Source organism: Pempheris klunzingeri, chromosome 5, assembly GCF_042242105.1.
Source record: "Pempheris klunzingeri isolate RE-2024b chromosome 5, fPemKlu1.hap1, whole genome shotgun sequence".
In the NCBI taxonomy this organism is placed as follows: domain Eukaryota; kingdom Metazoa; phylum Chordata; class Actinopteri; order Acropomatiformes; family Pempheridae; genus Pempheris; species Pempheris klunzingeri.
The window spans coordinates 3,063,735-3,075,273 of record NC_092016.1 but is presented as its reverse complement, the minus strand read 5'-3'; the positions used below and the strand labels follow the sequence as shown (position 1 = coordinate 3,075,273).

Below are 11,539 nucleotides of genomic sequence, written 5' to 3'. Positions count from 1 at the left end.
CTGCTAAAATAGTTCTGGGGGAGCGATGGAAGAAGTTCTCAGATCCTTTAGTGGAGTAAAAGTAGAAATACTACCATCTAAAAATACTCTGTTACAAGTAAAAATCTGGAATTCAAAATGTTACTTAGCCTGAAAGCCTCAGTAAAAGTACAAAAATATCCAAATTAAAATACTCATCATGTAGAATGGTTCATTTCACAGTGTTGTATTATTACAGAACATCACATGAGTTTTTATTACAAACAAATACATGTAAGATAACATATAAGTGGATCATATGTTCGTTTGTTTGTTATCTAGAAAGTAACTAAAAGTACATTTCCCTCTTGAATGTATTGGAGTATCAGTATTAAGTAGAAGTATTTTCTAATCATACTTAGTTGTGCTGATCTGTGTAATTCCCTTTGGAAGATATTGATCAGAGCCACATTAAACTCTATTGTTTAGTTTCCTCTCTGTTGCACATCACACCCAGCAGTCCAGATGGTCGGAGCAGGCTGCCGTCAGATGTGTGCTCTGTGGCACCTGCATACAATAAATGCGACAATGTACCGACACACCCTGGAGGACGTCACTGCGAGGAGGTGAGGAGTTAAACCACTGGAGGTCAGCAAAAACAAGACTTCAGCTCAGCTGCTCTCTCAGACGTCACTTCCTCTATTGGAACTAGTTTTTGTTTATTGTGGTTTTTCTGGAATCGTTCTGTTGCTGGTTTTCTTTGCCAGGACATTTTTGAAAAGTGATTCTTAATCTCAGTGATGCAAAAGAACAAGGAAAAGTCCCCAACACACTGTACAGTGGGCAACAGGCTGTTCACACAGCAAAGTAAACTCTACCATGTATCCCTCTTCCAGCTGTCTCTCTCTCTCTCTCTCTCTCTCTCTCTCTCTCTCTCTCTCTCTGTCCTTCTGACTGAAAGGCCTTTCTTTCTCCACGGCCGACTGCAGCAGCAGGGCTGTGTTTCAGTCTCACCCTGGCCCCAGCCCAGCACATTACGCTGCTCTCCTGACCCCAACATATGGCGGCAGGGACCCACCTCCAACCTCCTCTGACAGCTGCGTGTGACCACAGACTGAATGTTACATGTGTTCAATATGTTCTCCGACGATGCCTCTCCAGCACAGGCACGAAACATCCGTTTTTTAAAGGAGTAGCCTGTTTTAGTTTGCTGCATTTTATTCCCTAACTAACAGTAACCAGTCTTTGGTTTTAGTGGTTACTGCTGCATGTAAACATTTGACTCCTTATACGAGATGTAATTTGTGAAACTCACACATTAAGTGTATCAGACAAGATCAATTTGATCACACTGATTTGTGTTTTATCTTTTAAAGACATTCAAAATTGTCATTGCCGCTCAGTGTAAGCTGATGTCACCAGTGAGGGACTGCATGCATGAAAACTTCTACATTTGCAGCTCTGCTTGCTGGGAAAGGTCTTCTGGCACACACAAGTGATTTTTACAGCAGAAACAGCGGTTGTATTGGAAGGAACAGACGAACGCCACCCACAGAAATTCATGAACTGAAAATCGAAATAATAAGACATCAGAGCGCTGCCCACGCTGTTTGATTGACATGTGATCCCTGAGAACTGCAGTGCAGCACCTACACAGCTTAACACCAACTGTGCTGCCAAAACAAGAACAAACAGGAACTTGCGGAGAACCACATCAATTAGAGAGAAGGTGACTTAGTGGAAGATTAAAGTCAACAGCAGTGCTGCACCAATCAGACGCACAGGTTTTTATTTTCAAATCGTGACTTCTGCACCAACATGAGAGATGTGAGTGGAAGGTTAGGAGGCCTGTGGCATGCCACTTACTGCATATCCAGGGCTGATGGACTCTATAGATAAGGCAGCAGGATGCAATCCAAAGAAAACAGACATGTCTCCTCCACTGAGGGCGACTCAGAGCCTGCCTGTAAGAACTAAATCTCGTGTCAACACAACCCAGCTCAGACTCATATTGAAGGTTAACAAGCAAACTGTTCTGAAATTCAAAGAGGCTGGAAATAATGCTGACTTAATTGCTTGAGGCTTTGCTTGTGAACTAACTTGGGTTATCTCAAGCATTTTCTGTTAATGGTGAAGTCTGTGACAGATGAGGTCAAACATCTGTCAGGCTTTTTTACCAAAGGGATTGACAAGCAACGTTATGATGTCTCATGACAGGACTTCACCTAGAAATATTCAAACCAAGTGGGCAGCAGTATCTTTTTTCACTGATATGTTTTGACAGCAATGACAGCTTGGAATTAAAAGCAGTTCAGCGCAAGCTGAAATGATCAGATGTGACACTTTTTCAAGTCCTCAATTTTCACCGTTCAAGCATTTATCGTCATGGCATCTGTGAAATGCTCCCTCCTCCCTGACTTGTGTGTTTTCATTCCTGTTGGTCTTCTGGGAGACAGGACGAGTCCATTTGTTTGGTACTGAAGCTGGATAACATCGGCTCACTCTCTCTGGCCGGACCAAATTCATAAAAGAGGCATGATGCTCTGAGAAACACATTTTGATCCAAAGCTGGACTCTGACTATGAAGCAGATTGAGTGAGAAGCCTGTAGAAACATCCAACTCTGATATACAAGGTCATCTGTGGGATTGATCGGTATCAGGGGGAGGAAATGATTTCCTCTTCCCATAAATATACTTTATCTCCACACAACACCACAAACAATCCACCAACATCAGAACATGAAATCCTTCTCCAAGTTGTTATCAGCTCCTCTTAATAAAGGCTTCTAAAGACATGACATCAGAATAGAGTGCTGTATTCGACATTTTGATTAATCTTTGATTTTCAGATCTGTCATCTGTCAACTCTCTGCCTCTCCAGCTCTTCTCACTTGTACATTTTCTCCAAAGATCTTTGATTACAGGTGAAGTCAAGGACAGCAAAGTTGCATTTAGGCTTTGACACACCCATTTTGTCCCTTGGTACAGTTTGCCCAAAGTTGAACTGAAATCTACATCACACATGTGCTGCTGGCTATAGTTTTGCAGTTGCTATTAGTTTTATTTGTGCCTGTTTGCTAGTTGTAGTTTAGTTTTGACTTTATAATTGCTCAGTTTCAGTTCACTGTAAGTTTAAATTGAACTTTAGCATAGTCAAGCACACAAGGCTTCAGTGGCAAACACAATCAGCATTGTTGTGAGAGTTTCTTTTGTGTTCTTTGGAACATTTCAATTTCTGTTTTGTCACTTTTTTTTTAGTTGTATTTAAACCTCATGAAATAGTCCTTGAGCAAGGCGAAATATAATATCCCTGTTGCATTCACTTCAAAACAGATTCAACATGAAACCTGACATCCCCAGCACAGTGGATGCTCACAGGCTGTGACATAAGCAGACACATGTGGAGGAACAGCTGTGCCGAGCAGCTTATGAAACCTGCAGGAGGAGCGGTGAGAGGAGAGCGGAGACAGACCAGCGGCAGGCCTCTGACACTGAGAGAACACAGGAGAGCAGGAAAATGTAAAAAGCTGAAAGAAACACTAAAAGCAAAGGCCATTGACTGGAAAGAATGACGGATGGAGAGAACCTTGTTAAAATGCTGACGAATGGCTGTAAGAGCTGATGTAGTTTCTTTAAAGTGCCTGTTTGCACCCTGGCGCCACCTGGTGCTCAAAAGTCTCTTTAAGTCTATTAGAAGCAGACAACAAAAAGATGTTTCCCTGGGAACAAGGCAGCGCTTTCTTTTATTAAAAACAACTAAAACATGAACAATGCTGTGTCTTTCTCTTGTAAACTATATTGTCATACACTTGCATTAATAAAAAGGATCCAGATCTTGTCTGTAGTTTCCTGTCCGTGTCTAAATTCACCTGAGGCCATCACTGTAAATAAGTGTGTGTTTTTAGTGCTTAAAATTAGTAAATACATTTATAATTTGGATATTATTCTTGAGTCTGGTTTGGTATCATGCAAACATTTGCATTACATTTCAACTTACATATATCATGAAGTAAAATAAGAAACTTGGAAGAAACTTGTAAATAAAATATATTGTGCAACACTAAACATGCAATAATATAAATCACTTCATGGACAGCAAAAATTATCACTAATTAAAAGAAAAAATGAATATCAAAAGCATTATTATGTCTTTTCTATTGTTACAATTTTGGGCTAAAATAAAAAGTTAATGTGTGCTTCACAATTTAGCATTAAAAGTATATGACAGATGCAAGAGCGACAAGACAGAACTAAAAGAAATGACACAAAACAAAAACAGCACAAACATCTGTTTAAAGAAGCAATATTCTCATCTAATAGTGAGAGGAAAACTATTTTAAACTTCAAAGGCAAAGGCAGGAAATGCACAATTGTGCTCTGGAAACATTCAGGAGACACAAGAAGCGGACGTTAGAGACCTTAAGTTCCTACGTGGGCAGAATTCAGATATTTGCCTTGTTGTTTCGTGATAACTAAAATAATATATTTAAGTTTCTTAAACTTCACTGTGAGGAAATGAAGACAGGCCAACATTAATAGTTAGTAGTTACTAATATGCTCCGTGCAAGATTCATGGACTAATTTCAAGGTGATAAAACATGTCTGATTTTTGAAACATTTGTTAATTGGCCAAAAAGCAGATTAAGAAATGTTAAAAAAAAAAAAATGAATCATGCAAGTCTCAACTCAACAACAGTAGAACAACAAAGTCACCCATAAAGCAATTCACACAGGTTTTGCTGCATGAAAGTTTTTATTTCCATTAGTGCCGAGAACACGCTCAGAGACATACTGCAGTAATAGACATTTCTCTTTCTAAACATTGTTTTGTATTACCATCCTTTTTAAAGGCACTTGCTGTTTACACTTTACTGTTTAATCTCTGACAAAGCACATAGCTTTCACATGAACTGATGCATGGGGAGTGACAGAAATAATAAATAATGAAAAATGAGAGCTGGTGATAAAATTCTGCAATGAACTCTGTAAGCATGAAACAGATGAGTGACTGAATGGAGTGACGGGCACCTGCACGAACACACACACACACACACACACACACACACACACACAGACAAACACACTCAGGCATACTTGTGGTTGATCAGTCTAATTAAATGTACTAACATATACCTATACCTTCAATGCAATGCAAAACATGATATATATATATATTTTGAGACGTTGATCAAGCCCAGAAATCGTACTCAAAAACAGAATATTTACACATAAACCTGGTAAGATGTGGATGTGATATCCCGAAGGAGGAACCAATATTTTTATTTCTGCTATCTGTGAAAAGCAATGTCACTGAAACGCATCAATTCCTGAGCTCTGTGCTGTCTGTAAAATCTCTACCTACATTTCCTGCTCTCCAAACACTAGCAAAATATAAGATCAATAGTAGATGAATACTGCAAAGAAATTATTGTATATTCAGTATACGACTCACGAAGAATAAGGTGTCATCGGTATACAGTATGAGAAAAGAAATGTACAGCAAATAGTCAAAAAATAGTTAAAGTCTTTCTATTCTTTCAAAAACATTCACGGACTTTCTCATTGTACACTTTCTACTTCACCTTAAGTATCATCATTCAACATTCAAGAATTAGATAACCGTCACAGGACAGAGTGACAGTAAAGACGCCTAAAGAGGAATAAGAGGAATCTGATTTACAGTAATGCTCTTCTAAGTTTCAACACACAAAACAATTCTAAAGAGTTTTTAAAAATCTCATGATTTCAATACACGACAGTCTGTATATTCAGCTTAAATATGGAATGCTTAAATTCAAAATAGCTATGAAGACTTAAAACCAAACTCTGTCAATGTCTTTATTTTAAATCATTGTAACCAAACCAGTGGGGCGTTTTTGTTTTTTTCCCCTCCCCAGCACCAACCAGTTTTTATGAATTCTTAATTGCAGACTTGGAAACTGGAAACATCCCAATTTGAGATGACCTCATCCCTGCCTGTCAGCCAAAACGGACGCTTTATACTACCGAAATAACGTCCTGCCTGTGGTCTACAAACTGTGTACTGTGTAGTTTTGCGGTCAGTGCTGTGCCAGTCCAGTGAATATTTACAAGCACTATGGAAGCATGCAGAAATAATAAGATATGACACATGATGACTTGACTCTGAGCTAAATTCAATCAAACCTGTGCAAGTCGCAGCAACAAGGTTTTAATTTTGAACTGTTTTAGTATTAAACGACCTACTTACTACACAAAAGTCAAACTATTGAAATGTGCTTGTGTGATGACATTAAAGTAATAGTTCAACATTTTGGGAACTAAGCTTATTTGATCTCTTAAAGAGAGTTAGTTGAGAAGGTCGACACCACCACCCTCATGTCTGTCTGTCAAATAAGAAGCCACAGCCAGGAAATTGTTAGTTTAGCATTAAGACTGGAGGCATGGGAAACTGTCTGCCTGTTTCAGCAAGCCAGGTTCAGGAAGTCACTGCAGAAACAATCTGGCACACAACCCTCCGTTAAACCGCAACTTGTTCTGTTTATTCTGTCACTTTTGTAGAAATTATACAAACATGTCAATTCTGAACTTTAGAGGTGGTGGTAAGTGAATATTTTTTACTTGTGGACTGAACCAGTGAAGCTGTTTCTTGTTCATTATTGGATTTAGCTAATGTGTCCTTGCTGTAATTTCATATTTAACCACGAGCCATGAGAGTGGCATCAATCGTCTAAACTAACTCTCGTAAAAAAACATGTGAATTAGCATATTTTCCCAAATGTTGTACTTTTCCTTTAAACTGAATTTAGCCCTGAGAAACATAATACAACCTTAAAAACATTGAAAAATAAAGAGGAAGCACGAAGAGGCAGTTTATCATCTTCTAGATAATACAGAATATATTTACCTCATCATCTCTGTACAAGGATTATCAACTTTCCTGATGAACCAAACACTAAAATCAAACTATCACAAAGACTTTAAATTACCTGTCCACTTAAATGAATAATATTGGCCTATGATATTATATTGGAATACAACAGAGCACACCCAAAATATTTTTTGCAAACATATGGCATGTTTATGTCTTCATTTGTGCCCTTTGACAAAGAGGAATGATAAAACTAAAATAAATAGACAAGGAATGAGCCTCCTTAGATAAAAACTGCCTCTTTCTTTGCCAATAAGTATTCAGTGTTTCATTGCCTGAGAATTTGTCCACAGTTATGTTGAGATAAGTAAATAACCAATGGTGTCAAAAAAATATTTTCTTTTTAAACTGATGTGGCAAGAGGTCTTTAATACTGAGAGGAATGATTTGATTTGAGGAGGCTTCCAAACACTTGAGGATTCACCACCCTCTGTGTCCTATTTCAAAATGTCTCAGACCCAGTACTGATTCTTTTTCAAGGCCGGGTTCGTTGTCCGGCAGTGCTGCAACAACTCCGGGTCTGCGTCTTTGGAGTCCATGTTGGACATGGGGATGTTATTGGCTGGGTCAGTTTTGCGAAAGGTTTCTGTGCCGGCCACCTCTCCATTTTTGGGCTTGGACGCTGCTGTCTGGACATCATGCTTGCCTGTCTTGTTTTTGCGTATCAGGTAGTAGGCCAAGATGGCTGCCAGGAGCAAGAGGAGGAGGATTACCAGGATCGGAATGAGAATAGACCAGAAGTTGCTACGCCGGGAAACGTGTGGTTTCCCATGGGAGCTGGAGCCAGGAGATGCTGTAGTGGGGCCATTCCAGTCGTCGTTTTCACTCCAGCGGGGTCTTGTTGGAGTGGCACGTGGGGACCCAGCCACACCAGGGATATCATTGCTCTCCTTTGATGTGGATTCTATAGGAATCCTCAACAAGGTGGCTGGGTAGACCCCTGAGGCATTGTAGGGGCCTGTCTGGAAGGAAAGCACACATTCTGCAGGAGGAACGCCATGGGCTTTGAGTAGGAAGCGGGCCTCATCCTGAGCGACACTACCTCGTGATCCAGAAGAACTACTTTGAATTTCCATGGCCACTCGGCCCTCATCCAGGTCCTTCTGGCTGAATGTGTCCACTGGCTGGCCTGCACCAGGACCTCGAGACCTCACAAAACGAGCCCCCCTTGGCTGTTGAATGACAGTGAATGTTGGGGAGGTTCTGGTCTTGTTTGCCAGGGGAGTTGCATCCAGAAGCTTCCTGTCCAGTTGGACAGTAGCACCTTGGGGTAAGAGAGGATCCTGAGCGATGTTGGCCAGTGGCTGGACTGTGATGTTGAGGACAGAGGAGACATTAGCAGCCCGGCTGCGGGCTACAAATGCAACACTGTCTCGAGGTGAAGTGGACTTGACGAAGCGGACACTGACTCTGCCTTCTTTGATTTGTTTCTGGGTGAAGGCGGATGTGGGTTGCCGGTCTACCATGACTGCTGCATACTTCGGAACGCTTGTGATTTTGTAAAGGATGTCTTCCTCAACAGGCCCCCCGGTAGTGGCCTTCAACATCTCCTCAGTCACTAGGGTCTCATCATCACCTTGCTTCACCTTGATCTCAGGAGCTTTGTCAAGAAACAGGGTGCGAGCTAGGACACCAATGTGGAGCGTGTGTGGCTCTGTTTGGTGTTCTCCATCTGACAAAATGAATTCCACAAAGCCATCGGCAAGGCTGCCATCGCTGTAGAAGCCCACCTGCCCACGATTGACCATCTCTTGTGTGAACTCTGATATGGGGTCCATTGTGAGTGAGTCAAGCAGTCGACCGTTGCTCGGGGCTTTGGTCACTTTGAAGTGCACCTCATCTGGTGGACTGTCCTCATCTTGAGTGTTAAGATACTTCTGGGTCAAGATGGTCATGGAGCCTTGAAGAACCTCCAAGAGCATGTCTGTAGTGACTAGTTCAGGAGGATCTGAGCCCCGCCTCTTGACTGAGATGTTAAAGACCTCTTCCAGGATCACGGATTCAGCGGGTGAGGACACACCCCGCCCTTCAGACTTTAGGCGGGCCCTGAAAGAGAAGCTGTCAAAGGAGGCCCCTGAGTCATCGTGGAGATACTCCAACTTTCCTTGAGTTACATCTTCCTGCATGAAAGATGGAGCATTACGGGGCAGGTCCTGACCACCCAGGGTGATTCGACCATGGTTAGGGAACTGCTTAATCTCAAAAACCACATCCACATCACCTCTCTGAGCTTCAGGCAGGCTAGCCAGAAGGTTAGAAGCATCAAGAATTGAATCATCAATGGTTTTCCTTTGGCCCTGCACAACTTCCAGACCTGCGTGGAAACAAAACAAAAAACAGACAGAAATTCTAAATGTCATTAAAAAGTTTTCAGACACTTTCTGTCCAGATTTGGCAGCCTCCTGATGACATTTATTATGCAGCACAGTGCATTTAGGCTGCTGGCATATTAGGAGAGGCAGATGGAGCAGGGGGCTAACTGGTTTGGCAGCAAAAGAAGCAAGAGTGATCAATCCCTTTATGACATTGGACTGTTCGAGCAATGAAGTCCAAAAATTTATTCTAAAACTAAAAAAAAATGAGAGTGAAGAACAAGCTTTCCCAGCACAATGGCAGATTAATCACAAATACACATCAACGTGTATTTGACCATAATAAACACAATAATATATCCATGGTCCCTCAATCCAGGGTGTCCCTTACAATTTAGCAAATGGAAGTTTCTTCCAAGATACATTGGAAACATTTTACTACTCAATTTTCAATTGGAACTCTATTCAAACTGAATCTTTTCAGTGTGAAACACTCAAACTAAGTTGACTATAGCCCCTACAGAGGGAGTTTTTCACGCACAAAAGATATGTTTTGGGTGTGGGATTACATCTTCAAATGGTATTCAGTATGATACAGTGATTCTCTAACTCCAGCATTAGAGTTAGGGAAACCTACAAATAACATCGTCTAATTTCTGTCTTATTAATAAGTGTCTTATTATTTTGTTTCTGTTGTTCTATCTAACTGTTAATAGGGTGCTGCTGTAAATGAGCATGTATGCTGAGCCTGAGTCCACCCTGTGTGAAAAAAGGTTAATAAACCAGAGAAATACACATCATGACGGGTCTATTTAAATCACAGCTGCAGCTGGTGAAAACAATATTTCCACAGTGTAACTCTAGTGTTGTTATTTTAGGCAAAGCCCTGTAATGGGGCTTTGCAGGCTTAGCCACTCATCTTTGCACCACAACTTCTGCATGTATGCATTACTACAATACTGCTAAATCAGTGATAGAGTGGCGATTTATTTAGATTTAAAGGGACTGACTTCAGTATGTCATTTATTTATATGAAACTATTGTGTTTCATATCATTTCATCAGTTACCTTTGTTCTTCCACAGCTGTGAGGAGATGTTGCTGTGAGCAGCATAGTAAGAAACAGTGATGGGCAGGATGTGACGGACGTCTGGGGCTGGTCGGGATGTCAGAGTAAGCTCTACGGAGTCCCTCACCACCCAGAATGGTTCCTCAGGTATCTGGTGCTCATAGTAGACCACACCTGACTCCAGCTGTGCATCATGGGAGACAAAATGTAGGGGATGGTCAGCTGTTAAATATCATAATGTGCAAGTTAGTATGTATCTAATATGTAAGTTAGTTTACAGGTTTGTATTTGTGTTAAAATACCTAATAGGACATATAATGTGACTAATTTGGACAAATATCTATTAAACCTTCTTCACAATATGAACTTTAAGTTTTAAGTTTGTTCCCATTTGACTGCAACTTAGGTTTTACTTGAGTGATTTTGAGGACACTTCAGTTTGCTGAATTATTTTATTGCTCTTTTTCCCTCTGACGTGAGTGAGCACCACAGTGAAATGGGAGCTGAAATGGCTGCAGCAGTGGTTTGGCTCAGCTGTACTGGGATCTGGGTTTGAGGACTGGAATGTGACGGCCTGTGTTCGCCCTCTCTGAGGTCACCGTGTCCTAAACTCAACTCTTCTCTCCTTCTGTCTTTCAAATACAGACACACACAGGCAGGCAAGAGTAAATTCATGAAGGCACACACAAACACACACTGCTGAATAACTGAAATCATGTTTTCAGCTCAACGTAGTGTTAGATTCTCCGTCACACTCTAAACAGAGCAGTTTGCAGCGAAGGAATTTGTTCTCATGCTCATCCAAGCACGGTCAGATGTCCCGACTGGAGATGAAGAAACAGTCTTGAATGAATCAGACAGAGAGGAGGGTGAGAACATAGTGCCACCATGGCAGGCAAACACTGGCTATATGAGCATGAGCTGGTCAAGTCATGTACCCCATAATCCTAAACCCCATCCATTACATGCTTAAAATACCAATAGCAACATTTTGGTGTATGTATTTGTTCCTTTGGTTATGTGATCTGAGTAAATTGAGAAAAAAGAAGTGCATCTTTACTTCACAGAGGATAAGGAACATATAAAAAAAACTACAACCACTATTAAACAATAAAAAAAAGACACTCAATGAACAAAAGAGCTCTTTGAAATCAAGGACCACGCCACACCCTGGTGAAGGGTGTTGTCAAAAACACGTAGGTGTCAGCCATAAAAAACGAAAGACATTTCATTATACTCAGGACTCAGAGAGCCTGGGAGCTTTTCTTTCATAATCTAAATATTTCTATA

General features: G+C 40.9%; 1 protein-coding gene across 1 annotated transcript in view; it reads right to left on the bottom strand.

Moving 5' to 3' along the window:
- Positions 1 to 4,732: 4,732 nt before the first annotated feature.
- The window catches only part of cspg4 (chondroitin sulfate proteoglycan 4), a 64,288-nt gene continuing 57,481 nt past the window's right edge, over positions 4,733 to 11,539 (bottom strand). Inside the window, exons 10-11 of the mRNA XM_070831468.1 lie at positions 10,250 to 10,433; positions 4,733 to 9,183 (exon numbers count right to left, since the gene is read on the bottom strand). Of these exons, the coding sequence (XP_070687569.1) occupies positions 7,322 to 9,183; positions 10,250 to 10,433 (2,046 nt within the window). The 3' untranslated portion in view covers positions 4,733 to 7,321. The remainder of the gene's footprint in view (positions 9,184 to 10,249; positions 10,434 to 11,539) is intronic.